The 15,237-nt window shown below is 43.1% G+C and overlaps 2 protein-coding genes across 3 annotated transcripts; one reads left to right on the forward strand and one right to left on the reverse strand.

Annotated features, from left to right (window-relative positions):
* The first annotated feature begins 491 nt into the window (after positions 1 to 491).
* BBOF1 (basal body orientation factor 1) lies at positions 492 to 4,936 on the forward strand. The gene is given in 4 exon segments (XM_042047521.1): positions 492 to 760; positions 932 to 1,229; positions 1,231 to 1,373; positions 1,857 to 4,936. Coding segments are annotated over 4 exon segments (561 nt in total). The 5' UTR covers positions 492 to 755; the 3' UTR covers positions 1,972 to 4,936.
* On the reverse strand, positions 4,724 to 15,226 carry ALDH6A1 (aldehyde dehydrogenase 6 family member A1). 2 transcript variants are annotated; one of them, XM_042047519.1, is made up of 12 exons: positions 15,133 to 15,226; positions 14,893 to 14,949; positions 12,732 to 12,806; positions 11,196 to 11,357; positions 10,534 to 10,612; positions 9,679 to 9,981; positions 8,846 to 8,967; positions 8,412 to 8,601; positions 7,527 to 7,708; positions 6,936 to 7,115; positions 6,646 to 6,744; positions 4,724 to 6,242 (listed from the first exon to the last, which is right to left on the reverse strand). In XM_042047519.1, exons 1-12 carry the CDS (start codon positions 15,190 to 15,192, stop codon positions 6,138 to 6,140), a joined length of 1,614 nt encoding a protein of 537 aa, XP_041903453.1. In that variant the 5' UTR covers positions 15,193 to 15,226; the 3' UTR covers positions 4,724 to 6,137. The 2 variants fall into 2 exon arrangements, with proteins under 2 accessions (XP_041903453.1, XP_041903454.1); XM_042047520.1 differs by lacking the exon at positions 6,646 to 6,744.
* Between the last annotated feature and the right edge of the window lie 11 nt (positions 15,227 to 15,237).

A 15,237-nucleotide genomic window follows, 5' to 3' on the forward strand; every position in this document is an offset into this window, starting at 1 on the left:
CGCCCACGTGACGCGCCGCCCGTCGCGGGAGTTGCGCGTGGCGGGCGCGCGCCGTGCGGCCTCCGCGGGAACGGGCGTCTCTCCCGCCGGGCCCCGACACCGCTCCCGGCGTGCAGCCATCGGCGGCACGGCTCCCGATGGCGGGGCCGGCGCTGTCGCCGCCGGCGGGCGTGGGCGGGACGGCACGAGCTCCCCCCTGGCACGAGCCCGTCCCGCCGGGGCCGTGTGGGGCGGCAGCGCCCCCCGCGGGCGGGAAGGCGCGTGGCGGGCCGGGCTGCCGGGACGAACGCTCGTGCCCTCCCTGCCTGCCGCCCGCGCCCTCCCGCGGGAATTCGGCGGCCGGTGTTGGCGCCTCGACCCCTTCGCGAGGGACAGCTGAACACCGAGCGAGCCCGGCGGAGAGGCGCGGCAGTGGCCGGGGTCTTCAGCACGTGACAGCACGGAGAGGCTGAAGCGCTTGTTCAGCTCGAAAAAAGGGAAAGCTGGTAGGGAATCTGCTGGGTTTGGCTGCATAGAGAAAACGGAGCCAAACTCTACTCGGAACACAATGAAAAAGGAGCCCTATGCTGTGGCTCCCATTTGCTCTATCACAAATTCTTTCATTTCACCCCTATTCCTACTCTTCGAAATCTAAGTACCAAGCAAACCCCTTTTACAGTTAGAAAAAAACCCTGAAAATGGAAGTGAAAGTTCAATTACTTTAGCATCGTATTTATTGAATAAAAAGATACAAAGCTCTGATCCCCAGGACATTGATGAGGTCAGTTGGTAGGAGACTATTTTCTTGCTTATGTCCCAGTGCTTGCTTTCAGCTTATCTAGTGTAAAAGATCTTACTTGGGCATTTTTCCAGCTGGCGTATTTTCTTTCTTTCGTATTTTCCAGCTGGCGTATCTATCTGTTATTTTTTCTCCTTTTCTGAACTTCCTCAGCACTGCACCACCATCTGTAACCAGACATCTGCAGTATAAAGTGGAAACACTGGAAATGGCCCTACGGCACGTGACCAGAAAATCTGTGAGAGAAACTGTGAAAACACAGTGCCAACCAAGTATGATGGAGATCGAAAAACTGCAGCAACTACTAGAAATGAAGGATTGAGAAATGCACTGAGTAAAGAACGTAGCCCAGAATATCTTAAATGACGGGATTGAGGTGGAAAGGTTCTATATAGATGCTCTGTAACATGTGAATCTGGAGATCATATCCAGTAGAAAGCATTAAAAGGAAAAAGGCCCAAACTGTCTGTAACAGAAAAACTGTGGAGGCATGTGCTGGGAAAGAAAAATTTCTTCAAACCAACATATTGAAAAGCAACATAAATAGCACAAATAATGTGCACAGAGACCTAGAGGAAGCAAATAAATGCTATTGGTATGGAAACATTGAAAACTAGTTGCTATCTTCCTAGATAGACACCTAAAAAATCCTTTGCATGATAATATTTTTTGGATTTGGAATACTTACGGAGACTTCTCTAGTGAGAACAACTGTATGAGTTGCAGTATCCTATAAATTAGTAATGACTTTGTGGGCACCTAATTTCAACGAGATTATAACTTTTGGGTCATTATTTCTATGGATTAAACTAAAGGTAAACTCAAAAGAGTTCTTTGCATATTCTGCCATGTCCTATGGAATTTGATAGAGAACTTCCAGTATAGATGTGCTTCTGTAGTTTTATTTTAATAATTATTATTGCTTCTTTTTTATTTTATAGGCTTTGCTTTTTCTGGCATTGCTCTTTCGCTTTTTACTCATTCCACTGAGCTAACACTGTTTTACATATACAGAATCCATGAGTGATACGTCTTTGAAATTTTCTTCTAATACACTGATCTTTTCCATGTTTTTCAGGAGAAAATAAAAAAAACATTTTGAAAAACTGGATATCAGTAAGTTGACATGGGAACAAAAAGAATGTGTTCTGCAATTGCTTTTTGTCCAAATGAATGGCACAAATCCATGGTAATCTTTTATTTCTTCAGTAGGTGGATGCTGAACAGGGCTGGTTACTCCAGGCCAGGGGATTCCAATAAGTTCTGAATCTAACAAAAGAATCTAGCTGTGGCTTGGTGTGAGGTACTTTAAGTTTTTGAAAAAGTTGATATACTATATACTGATTTTGTACATGCACTAGACTATACTGCTAGATCTTTGTGTACTGTGTCAGAAGAAAAACCTGTGGAAGTAAATTTTGGCATTGCTAAGGTCAAGAGTAGAAGTCAGGAGAATTAACTTTGCTCAGTGCAGTGGGATTTATTTTGTTCAGTCATTAATGGATCTCTATCCATCTTTACCAAACGAGTAAATAATGTCTGTTGTGACAATAGCACTCCCCATGCATATTTCCTTATAGTAAGAGTATTGTAAAGCAAACTTCCCAGTATTAGGAAGTACAAATATCCACAGCCAGATTATGAAAAGTTTACTTACTCTATGGTTCATTGCTCTCTGCATAAGAAATGTGGGAGCATGACTTTAGAGATATCTAAAATATAGCTTACACTGGAAATTCAAAGTTCAAGCAGAATTAAGTAGATTATAAGCTGTGAACTGGGACGTAAGATCTATAATAGTGTATCTATATGCACATGAATGTTTGTGTGACAAGAGTGAGGAATTTTTTATTTATTTTAAAATCTGTTGTTGTGTTGATCTTTCAGCAGCAGGCATTTAGACTCAGTTTTCATGGGAAAAAAAAAGTCTCATGACCCCCTAAAGCCTTCTCTTATTGAAAAGCAGCTTTATATTTTCTGGAGGATGCTCTTGTGAAAGTCCATTATCATACAGGGAGACACATTTTCAGCTAGCCACAGTGAGTTTTGATTAAAAAGGCAAAATCTATGCAGCTGATGTTGCGTTCAGTATAGAATCAGGGAGGGTGGACCATGATGAAGACTCATATGCCTGATTTTCAGATACCAACTCAGATACAACTTTATTGCTAATTATAACACTCCAAGGCAAGCAATGTCAGCTTACCCTGGAGGAATACACAGGGTGGGGTTCTGGCATGCACGGCTTGTCAGATGTGAGGCAGTCAAGCACACAAGCCAAAATGTAATACTCAGACATCAAATTACCAGATAAAGTTCATAAGCAGAAGCCCTGGAGGCATTTATACATAAAGATATAGAAAGATGTGAGACACTTCCTTTGGAAAGGTAGGCTGCCACTTTCCAAAATGGAAGTGAAAGTGGATTGGAGCCTTTTTTTGACACAGACAGAAAAAAAAACCCTAGGAGTGGAAGTCACAGGGCCAAATTGTTAGAGGTGGTTAAGCCATTTTAAAACAATTTTTGGTCTTAAGAGTATTAAATAGCTTTTAGAATCTACATTTCAGTGCCTTCTAGGCAAGAAACTATTTTTAATAGTATTCAAAGGGTTGACTATGAAATTGTATTTTAATAGTCTAAAGAAATTTATTATGAGATACTTTAGATTATACTTTTGTATAACATAGAAGATACATTATTTAGCTTATTTTTATGTCAAATATTAAATAATAAAGGAGAATAAGCAGATGAGTGGAAAGCAGTAACAGCAGTGAGATGAGGCAGGTAAATCACAATCAAATAGCATCTGCAGCTTGATATAAAAAGGTAGTTCATTATTAAAAAAGGAATGTACAAGATTTGTATTTCTAGTACAATTATTTAAAACTATTCACGTAAAAATGTTGTTGGAAATATGGATAATTAGAAAAGATGTTTGCACAAAAAGATCATGCAGGTGTCTAAAATATATCTGGAGAAAGTGCAGGGGTAGTCCTGCAATTCTTCAGGGATCAGGTAACCTTGATAATAGACTGCTTTTGTTACAGGAGAGGATGGATTTTAGAATTTCTAAAGGAAAGATATAATGGGTTTTAATAGGACAACAGAAAAGTCAGAATACCAATACTGATTAGGGAGAAAATTAAGGCATTTTGAAAGTAAATTACTGTAGACAGTATTAGAGGCTGTTAATTAGTATTTCTTTCCTAGGTGCTTGAGTGAATGCCAATGTCTTAATGGTAATTTACCTAGAATATTTTACCTTTGCAACACAGAAAATACTTCTCCCAACCTAATATTTATTACACAGCAGGCCACATTATCGGATTCATCATCTTCTGCAGTGATCCTTCCACATATTCAGATGTTAACACCATAGGGCAAATAAGGCAGCTGTACACTTCCCATGAACAGCAGCCAGCAATTAGCAACTCATCTGCACTATTTATTTTGAAAGTTAGCTTCTGACTAAGGCTGTGAGTTCGAGATCCCCTGTCTGCTGCACTGCTGCTTTGACTGTGTGTTTGAAATCCATCTGAAATATACTTATTTTTCTCCTTCTTAAAGAACTTATTCTTGCCCAAGCGAGGACCTTGCAAGACCCTGTAAAAAACACTAGGATTTGGACTAGTGGTTAGAACCCTGTGTATAAAGAGTTGGTACAACTTGGTGAAGATATATTTTCATTTTGTAATAAAACCATTCACGTGAAGCTGAAGAGATTCTGTGATCAACTTATGTGTACATGGAAACAGAAACAAGGCATTCCTTGAAATGCTGTGTGAGGAAATCGATACAGACATCCCTGAAATACTGTAAAAGGAAGATGTATACGTGGGTTACAAGAGTTGCAGACTCTTGTAACCCCTCCCTGTGAAGAGGGGAATAAAATCAACATCACACCTACATAAGGTCTTGCCAAGGAACAGTCATAGTCTGCAGAAATATATTAGAATGTTTTTAATTCACAATCAAATTGCAAGGTGAGAATTTCCCTCTAGTGTATAAGATGAAAAAACAAGATACAAACATTAGTGAATGCACAGCAATTGCACTAATACAGAGCTGTCAGGTACAAGGCATCTTTACCAGAAGGCAGGATACGAAGTGTTCACATTCAGATTGTTTAATTAGAACAAGTAATGGTTACAATCATTAGAAGAATATTATTTTCCATGAGTGCTTGAGTGAGATCCCTGCAGATCCTTCATGGCTGCATCATCTTTCAAGAACCAGAAATAATAATATAGGTTCTCCAGCTCCAAATGCACAGATTCCTAAAACCAGGGTATATATACGAAGCCTTACTCTTCTTTAGCAATAGGAACTTGCAGTCCCAAGAGTACATGACTGTGTTTCAGCAAATGTGACAAGGAGTCAATCAATCAACATAAGAAATACAGCTACAATCAGGAAAGGAAAACAACAGACAAGGCCTGGCTACTTTGTGATTAAAAAACGTTTCTTTCTTCCTACTGACCTCTACTTGCGCTTCATTTTATTCAGACCTACATGATGCTGTGACACAAAGATACATATACATGGTTATGTTTCTGCTTCCCCAGTTTCATAATGTTACAGGACGTGTAGGCTTGTATCTGTTAGCACAGTGAAAAGGCACCAAACAACTTTCAGGTATAATGGAATTGCTGGCAAGCTTGAGCACACAAGCCACAGACAGAACAGGAACAGAAGTTTTCAAGCTGTCAGAGGCACAGTGAAGGTCACTGTACCATACAGAAATTTCTTTCATCCTCAGACAAGCAATCAAATATGCCTTCCTGAAAAACCTGTACAAAGCTATTTCCCAGTGTTTTGGAAACTGCTCGACAGGTGAAAGACTGACAACTTGCTGTCTTCATCATATGTAAAGTCACTTCTATGAGACACCCAAGGTGTCCCAGTTATGTCACTCAAAATGACTACACATCTTTGAGTAAGGTGAATTCAGAATCTTAATATGCAAGATAAAGAGGTAAATAAACCTGCTACAAGATGTAGCCAGGAGTGAGTCACTAAGGCTAAAGATACTGAAGTGAAAACCAGAGTAATGTTCAAGTTCATAGGGTCTGGAAAGAAACACAAATTAGAGCCAATCTCACTGGCTGCCCTTTCAGTTAGATAAGGCTGTTTAGCCTGTGATAGATTGTAGGGAAAAATTAGTTCAGCTAGCCAAAAGAACACTGATAGAAACAGAAAATCCAGACTGTGAGTCACATGAGCCTGCCTGATCTGCACAGAAACAGATCCTTGAGACAAAGGAGCTTTCTATTCATTCCCAACTAAAGGGTGATAGTCAGGACAAAGCTGGAAAGTGCAGCATAGAAGGGCACCAGGAACAGCATCTGCAAAGGCTGATTTAGTTTCCCATAGTTGGCATAATCACAGCAGGCTTGGCAATGGTGGCATCTTCCTCTTTCCATTGAGAAATGATAGTTTTCAGCTGTGTATAGAACTGCACTCCCTGGAGGAAAGCAGAGATCCACAGATAAGATATTTGGCCTCAGGTTTACGCTAGTGGTATATCAAACAGTTTCTGCTTTATCTACACAGGATTGAGTTTTCTTCTGTGGAAACAATTCTTGTCAGCCTGTTCTTTTTACCAGTTCCACAAAGATTCTGATTCTGTGAGAAAGCTTGCTAGTTATTGCTCTCTTCTCAAATCTCCTAAAAAGAGTTGCATTTTTATACTGAAGGGAAAAAGAATGAGGACTTGGCTATCTATGATTGTGACATGCATCTAGTTTTCAGTTTCCTGGTTGTAATGACATCCTCACTAATGAGGTCTAATGACCGTCTCCCCATTGCCATTTATAACATGATTTATCACAATTCAACCCAATAGAGTACTCTAATCAGAAAGTTACCTGTTTGCCATAGAAATTGGTGTCCCCTCTGAAAGAAGCACGAGAGCCAGTGAAAGAGAACATGGGCAGAGGTACTGGGATTGGAACATTGACACCCACCTACACCAAAGGAAAGCCACCATATTAGTCACAAGAAGTAGCAGATTGCATAGCACTCTCCAAAAGCTTCTGATTTTGTTTCCTTATATCTGAGGCTGGGTACTGCTGGCTGAGAGGGCAGTGATTACAGCTGAATGGTTACCCACTGTAAATGGTGAAGGCTAAAAGCAACAATTCTAGCTGGAACATACCTGCCCCACATCTACTAAGTGAGAATACTTCCGAGCTGTGGCTCCATTGGTGGTGAAGATTGCAGTTCCATTCCCATAGGGGTTATTGTTCACCATCTCAATGGCATCATCCAAAGTGTCTGCTTCCAGCACCACTAGGACAGGCCCAAAGATTTCCTCCTTATAGCAAGTCATGTTTGGCTGCCAATACAAACAGCAGAAAAAGCAGCTTGTATAAAGGATATCATAAAAATACTCTAGTAAATAGGATGTAAGAAACACACATGCTATTAGTACTCATGATATTCCTAGGATTATTGATCATACTGCATCGCCACAGGCCATCCTTCAGTCCTGCTTACCTCTTCACCATTTCCCAAGCCCTGTCCTCTATCTAGTCCACTAAAGCAGGCACCACTTTTCATCTCCAGAGTGCTTTCTGCTTTTACTGCCTGCATTACAATGAGTACTTCATTGATACTGTGCAAGGGAAGGCTGAGCCATTTATGGCCTTTCTACCTGGTGCTCATTGATTACTGACTGATTTGGCTAACCCATTTTTCAGCTGACCCTGCAATATACACTAACAAGCACTGGTTTTGGTCATCTTACCTTGACTTTGGCAAGGATTGTTGGCCCAACAAAATTGCCATTTTCATAACCCTTCACTTTGACATTACGTCCATCCAGGAGAAGGCTGGCACCTTCTTTTACTCCTTTCTCAATCAGATTGCAAACCCGTTCCTTAGCTTGGGGACTGATTAGAGGCCCAAGATCTGCTCCAGGCTGGTCTCCTGTGAAGAGGGAGAGACACCAAGTTTTTAACTCTTGACAGCTTCCTCTTCATAGACATCTGGGAGATAACTGCACTGGCAGGAAAAATCTGAAAATCCTGATGTTTCCGAGACACAGAACAAAGATTTGAGACATTGATGAACAGGAATAATAGCCTGCAGCTTTCATAATCAACAAATAAGAGGAGTCATAAGCATAATTTTAGATCACCAGGAAGCCAAAATTCAACAACAGATTCTTCTCAGGAAGGAAGCTTTTCCCCTTTGCAGCACTTTATTGAATAGAAACAAAAGATAATTCCCCTAGAATTAATAACAGTCTAGCTTTTCCAAAGTACTTGTTTCCATTTTTCTTTTTTTATTGTATGCTTACTGCAAACTGGAAGGATCTTAAAATGAAGTTGCTATATAAATGGCAGATTTGAGTTAAACACAGGATATAACCTCAAATCTCCAGTTAAAACAAGACTGATCCTGTAAACATTGCATCACAGTCCCACCAGCAAGCTGAAAACATATTCCTACCTCTGAGTCTAGGGCTGGGTTTCCCAATCCAGACAATCTGCTAGGTCCAACCCCTACACATTAAACCTATGGTGCCAATAGCTCCAAGGGTCACAACACAGTATGGCAGATAAGCTGACCTAGAAAGCTGTGGTTGCACAGAAGTGAAGTACCTTGTAAAAATGATCACAGTCTGTACCTGCATTTACACGTAGATTTTTGGCTCTGTCCACAAGCTCTGGCAGCCATTTCTGAGCTTCTCCCACTAGAATTGCTGTAGACAGGGCCATGCAGCGTTGGCCAGCTGCTCCAAAAGCAGCTCCAACCAGCTGGTTCAAGGTGTTCTCTTTATTGGCATCAGGCATCACCACACCATGGTTCTTGGCTCCCTGAAATACAACACACACAGTCTCCCATTATTAACCACCCCAGACTGCTTCTTCTCTAGCCCTCTGGCAGTGACTTCTTATAGTAGCTATGACTGTTACCAACAGGCTGGCAAGAGAGCAGCCTTATCACTTAACTGTCAGCAGCAAAGTCAGCTTCTGCTGCTGAATGGCGTGGTCTCTCTTAATATTCACAGGCAACAGAGGCAGTCTATGTGCTAAAGTGTGCTCCATTCAGAGACATTACCATGTTGGCCTGGACTCTCTTGCCATTCCGGGATCCTCTCTCATAGATGTACTCGCCAGCCTGATTAGATCCCACAAAGCTGATTGCTCTGATATCCGGATGGTCACAAATGAAATTCACAGCTTCGAATAGGAAATAATACATTATAAATGTGGTGCACAACTGCTTCCTTCTGTTCCCATCCCCACATCGCTAAATCTCTGTATCTTTCTTCTTATCAAAATTCTTGCCTCTGTTCTGCCTCTGTACATCTGAGTTCCCTGAAAGCCTGTCTGTGCATCTCTTCACTCACTTCTTAGCACACATACTCCTGCCCTGTCTCCATAGTCCTGGCTCTCTGACATCTCTTCATGCTTTGGGTATCTCCCAGGGTGTCTGAGCAATGCCAAAGTGAAGCTACTGTCCTCTATTTGTATCATCATGTCCTGAAGCTACTCGTGTGCTGTAAAAAATAGCAAGTTAGGAGCCAGAAAACTGGCATCCATTGTACATTCAGTGAGGCACTTAATTCTTGTTTAGGCTTCCTTGCGAAACCAAGATGATTTATCTACTTATTTCAGTTGCAGTTTAGGTTGCTAAACAGAGTTTGAGCACTTCCATGCCTTGGGAACTCTGACCCCAAGCCCCAAAATTTTGTCCACCATATCTCCTGAAAGATCTGGTGCAAGGTGTCAAGAGAATCTCCCACTCACCTTTCAGCTTCATCAATAGAGCTGAAGCATCTGTCCAAACCTATCTAACAGCAGCAGTCTCAGACTCTCCAAATGGTACCTCCCACTGAGCACACACCACAACACATGCACTCATCATCTCCCAGGAGGGGTTGTTATTACCTTCATGTTGTCCATGGATAATATTCAGGGTTCCATCGGGGGCACCAGCATCCTGAAACAGCTTGGCAAGGAACATTAGTGCTCCTGGTACACGCTCAGATGGTTTCATCAAGAAGGTGTTTCCACAAACCATAGCCATGGGGAACATCCAAAGAGGAATCATGGCTGGGAAGTTGAAAGGTGCAATTCCAGCACACACGCCCAGAGGCAGGCGGTAGGTGTAAGTGTCCATGTCTTTAGTGATGGAGGGCATGGTCTCTCCAAGGATGAGGGATGTCACACTGCAAGCATGTTCAACCACCTCTGCGGCAGAAAGGGCAATACGCTGCTGGATGATCCGTTAACAATTAGTCCCCAAACTCTCTTTTCACTGCTGCCTTGACCCACCTCTTTCTTCCAGCCTCTTCTCCCACAACTTAAAACTCACTGTGCTCCAGAAAATCCCTTTGCTCTGCCAAGCATTGTGAGCAAATTATGAATGGATTCTCTCTTGACCACACTATACATCACTGTGATAAGAGCACAGACACAACAGCCCCAGTACAAAATGCACAGGTATAGTATTACTGTACCTCCTGGGACTCAACCTCAGACAGGGGGGAGAAGTCCTTATTCCTTTTTAGTAATTTGTAGTCACTCCTAGAAAAACAACTAACAACTCTAACAACTTGGAAGTGATTTAATGATACTCTATCTAAGGAAATTCTTCAGCTTAGAGTTACAATTGATGCTTTTCTTTGAGTAGGGGGCTATAAAGGGAGCAACATGTACAGAGCAATCAGTTGCTCAGGAGACCTCATCCCTTCCTGTGGGTTCTCAAACCCTCTTTTTTAACAGGAGGAGCCAGTAGCTTACGGAGGCCTCGAAACACATCTCCCTCAGCATCAGCCAGGGTCTTCCCTTGCTCAAAGGTGATGAGTTTGGAAATTTCTTTCTGAAAATGGAAAACACAGAGTTTATGAATGTTAGAAAAGTGCCCACCCATGAAATAGAGTGCAAGGATAAGACAGAATTAACAGGGAGTTGAACATCACAGTGAATAGACTGGACAGAACCCAGAAAAGCCTATACTGACTGATTTGCTCCTTGTAGACAAGAAGCCAATAACCCACACAGGTGACATTTTAGAAGAAATCATCCTAGGATTGGCTTGTACTCTTAATGCTTTCAGGTATGACACCACATACACACCAAAAAAGCAATCAAGCAAACCCAAAAACATAGTAACATACTTGTTTTCATCAACTGGCACATGTTCTATCAAGGCTCAAAGTTCCTTTTGCGGTCTCTTGGTAAAGTGACAAATTCAGAATAATATTCCCTAAGAAGCGCTGCCTCTCTGTTACCATTTGATGGGAAGTGTTTTGCTGCACCTCTCGACACTGTCTCAGTTGGCTCCTCGATCATGGCAATGTCTCATCAAGAACTCTGTCAACCCCAAGTCTCTTAATTTAGTTCCTAAAGTCAGCTGCAATGCAATCAGCCACAGCCATTCACACGCAGCCATGGTGTCTCACCAGATTGTCTTTGATGAGTTGTTGATAACGCAGAAAGATTTGCTGGCGACTCAAAACAGATGTTTCTGACCAGTTCCAAAAAGCCTTTTTGCAAGAAGCCACAGCTGCCTCCATCTCACTGGCTGTGGCTTTCGGTACACGGCCAACCACCTCATTTGTGGCCTGAAAGAAAAAACAAATTGCATCAAAACTCAACTTTTTCCATCTGTCCCCACCAACCATTCAAGAGTCCTTTCACAGCACACACCTAATATTCTTGTTCTACAAGGAGTTGTACTTCTGAGGGCAGAGCACAAAGGAGACACCTTCCTTGATTGCACACAAAAGGCCTGAGCTACAACTGGAGTAGTTCTGAAAACCTGCACTCCAAATATCTCAAATTAGGCACTCAGAAAACTGCAAATGCAGTACCTATTTCCAAGCTGAAGTAACTTGTCTACCTTGAAACTTCTAGAGAGTATAAGGCAAAAGTTTCTGTGGGCTGTGGTCTTTTCCCTCTCCATCGTCTTGGTTCATCTGGCTGTCCCTCTTGCACATTAAATGAAGCAATATTCCTTTGGGAAAAGCAGTACATGAGTGTGCAATTGGCATTGATGTTAGCTTACCTATACCCCTAGGCCAAAGTATTATATTTACAAGCAACCTTAGTTCTACAGTATTTTAACTTCAAGCTTGTTGCCAGTTTAACATCCTTCTAATGTTGTCTTAAAAATTAAATCTGCTTTGACAAGACAAAAATTAAAGATATACCACTAAGAGAAAAACTATTCAAAACAAGAGGAAGAAAATTAAACAAGAACACGGGTTGCTATGTAGAGACCAAATGAGCTTCATGAACATGGCTTGCTGCTCTGATCATTTCCACAAAGCAAATGAAAATAGAGCTTTACAGAGAAGATTTAGAAAATGCTGTTTAAATGCTTACTAGGGAGGTCAGGAGGGTCAGACTTCTGAGTGCAACCTCATTTCCATTTGTCTTTGCTGGAGTACATAGACAAGTACAAGTGCTACTAATCTACGATATTTTGCACTGCATAGCATCCAACTTCTGACTTCTCTGTGATTATTTTGGACCACAGATAGAAGCTCTCTGAAAGGAGAGGAGCTTCAGCTGTCAGAGTTTTTCACCTTTGTACTCTGAGAGTAATATCAGTCTCTATCAGGATTTCACATTCAGCTGGCATCAAATCACACCCAGTTCATTTCATATACAGGGTGAAAGACACCCTTCAGAAATTTGACATACTCATCACAGAGCCTTTCTTTGAGAGAAAAAAAAAGTAACCAGAGTTTAAGCTTCCTTTCTGGAGATCAAAGATTTCCTATATGAGGGAGGTAAAGGAGATAGTAACTTTTCTGAGACTGACATTTCATGGGAAAAGGAAGCTGAGAAGCTGTAGTCTACCTTAAGATCCAAGTCTAAACCTTTCTCAAGCAACATATGTACACTTCCCTTCTGCCACATCCCTGAAGAGAGGCACGGACCTTTGTGGCACAGTGATCACTATTTATATAAACTGAGACCATTTCACTTACCGGATTGTGGATATCAATCCATTCAGTAGTTTTGGACTCAATAAACTTCCCATCAATGAAGAGTTTGGTTGTTGGCTGTGGAGGTCAAAACACTGGACAGTGAGTTATTTTTGTCTCAATGTTCCTAAATACCAGTGTGCCTTCATCATTTACTGCTATGTGAACCATTAGAGAGTCTAGATCCAGTCTTCACGGCAAGACCTAGTTAACTGCTCTCTGCCCCATTTTTCCCTCACTTTACACCAAAATAGCCAAAATTCATTCTAAAAGCAGTTGTAGAAAAAATACATTCCTATGCTTGTGTTCAGAGTTATTTCAATCTATTTAATCAAAACCTGAAAAACTGCCACTCTTAAATGTTCAGAAGAAACAGTTAATAATTCACCTAGTGGGAATTCTGTGAACCCAGTGCAGATTGTGCCACTGTCCTATGTGCCTCCTTCCCATCAAGCCACTAAGCAGGTTCATCTTTCCAGTTCAAGCAGAAAATTGGACTTTCCCCACCCCCCTGCTTGGTCTTGCAACTAAGAGCAAGGAACCTGCATCTGTGGAGTTCACCATGACTGTCCTGGCTGGCAGCATACAGTCACAATCAAACAAAACCTTCCCACTCAGATGCAGAGGAGGGACGAGGAAAGTTTGGAATATGGGGTTCAGGCAAACATTGAACAGAACAGAAAGCAGAGGTAGAAGCTATCATTAGCACTAGATAGGCAACAAAACTGTACCATGCAGGAAAACAGATTGTGACTGTATAATATAAATTAAGAAACTAGAAAAGAGGAATTGACATTGGGAGGTAAGGAGAGAACTAGGAGCAATCAAGAACCAGTTAATCATGACACATGACTTGGGGAGAACAGGTAGGAGAAAGGGGAAATAGATCTGTTGTATGAATAACAGAATGGGACAGATCAATAGAACTGGGATATAAACCCAAATATATTGGAAAACTGAAGAAATTATGATGTGGAATTATGAAAGGGAGATGAGGACTTGGATGCTATCCAAGGTGTAATGAAGGGAAAGAGATCAGAGGAAGAATTAGGAATATAAATGGTATTGGGTAGACAAGTAATGACAGTGAAAAGTGGATGAAAATGAAAAAAAATGAACAGCAATGTTAGTTGGAACAAACTGAGAAAGCTTGGAGATGAGAAAGCTAGGACAAGAACTGTAAAATAAGTCTGTTAATGGACAAGCAAGACCTACTGATTTGGAAAGCAACACTAGGAGAGAATTAAAAAGTTGCAGATGATTATGTAGCTGGAATCACACTTGGGGAAGCGAGGCAGAAATCTGTGCCTACGAAAACACAATCTCCTCTAGAACCCGGAAGGAAGCACAGGAAATCTGAGTCCCTTGACTGAGTTCCTTGACTGTCAGAAAAGCTGCTGGTCTAAAGAATGACAAACTCCTACGGCTATCAATCACTCCATTAGCCCCAGTGCCGCGTATCTGCAATGGAGCTACAAGCTCCAGTGCTTTCTTACCCACATGGACTTCGGCACAATGGAGTTCATGTTTTTTTCAAATTGCTTCAAAAGGGTATCTCAAAAATTGCACATGCAACAAAAAATATTTTAAGCAAGCCAGGAAATGCTGAATTAAGATTAACTACACTTTTTCCCCAAGATCGCCACCTTTTTTTCTGTAGAGAATGCACCTGCTGTGAAAACATGGACGGTAGTAAAGCAGACTCTTTGTGGAATCCTGCTTTGGAGTTTGGAGAACGTGCAGCCATGGACAGCGGAGGAAAAAAGGCAGTACAGCAACTAAAGCTGTTCGATATTGTCCGAAGGAAACCAGATCCTCTCTCTGTCGCAAACAGATGCCATGAGGCCAGTCCGGAGCCACCAGGAGTAACGCGAGGTGACTCCCTGACCGGCCACACCGCGAGCCGCGGCAGGAGCTGCCCGGGCTCAGCTCCGGACTCTGACAAATCGGACATGGAACTATTTTCCGTCCCTCCCGTCGAACACGGGGGCAGTGCCGATGTTTGTTCCACTGGACCCACCGGGGTTCCAGCCGAGCCGGCGGGAACGGCTTTAGCAGAGCAGACCCGAGGGAAGTGTCGGGCGGGCAGCAGCGGCAGCGCCCGGGGCTCTCCCGCGCCTCCCTCCCCCGCCCACCGGCTCCGCTCCGCGGGACGGGCACTCACCACCGAGGAAGAGAAGGACGCGGCGACTGACGTGATCCAAGGGGCTGTCCGCGGCAGCTGGACGAGGGGGAAGCACAGACCACCTCAGGGCGGGTCAGGCGGCACCTCCCCCCGACCCCCCTTCGGCCGCTCCCCGCCCGGGACCGGCCTCCCCGCGGGGTCCCGGGGCCAGGTGAGCCGCGACACCCCTGTTCCCCCCGAGCCGCGGGAGCCGCCGCGGGCCAGGAGCGGCCGCCTCACCCTGAGCGCCACGCGGCGCCGCCCGCCCCACGCTCCGCGCACCGCCGCCGCCGCCGCCATCCCGGCCGAGGGTCGCTGCTCCGCGGCCCCCGACGAAGCCGGGTC

Source organism: Corvus kubaryi, unplaced genomic scaffold (genome assembly GCF_017639235.1).
Source record: "Corvus kubaryi isolate FWS band 111438036 unplaced genomic scaffold, C.kubaryi_AGA036_p1.0 66, whole genome shotgun sequence".
Classification (NCBI taxonomy): domain Eukaryota; kingdom Metazoa; phylum Chordata; class Aves; order Passeriformes; family Corvidae; genus Corvus; species Corvus kubaryi.

What these genes read in the sequence shown, in the direction of transcription:
- ALDH6A1 (XM_042047519.1), bottom strand. Translation starts at nt 15,192, where the DNA reads ATGGCGGCGGCGGCGGCGGTGCGCGGAGCGTGGGGCGGGCGGCGCCGC. An exon ending in CAATCCTTGCCAAAGTCAAG is followed by an intron (nt 7,116 to 7,526) that starts GTAAGATGACCA and finishes TTGTATTGGCAG; the next exon opens with CCAAACATGACTTGCTATAA. An exon ending in CCAATTTCTATGGCAAACAG is followed by an intron (nt 6,243 to 6,645) that starts GTAACTTTCTGA and finishes GCTTTCCTCCAG; the next exon opens with GGAGTGCAGTTCTATACACA.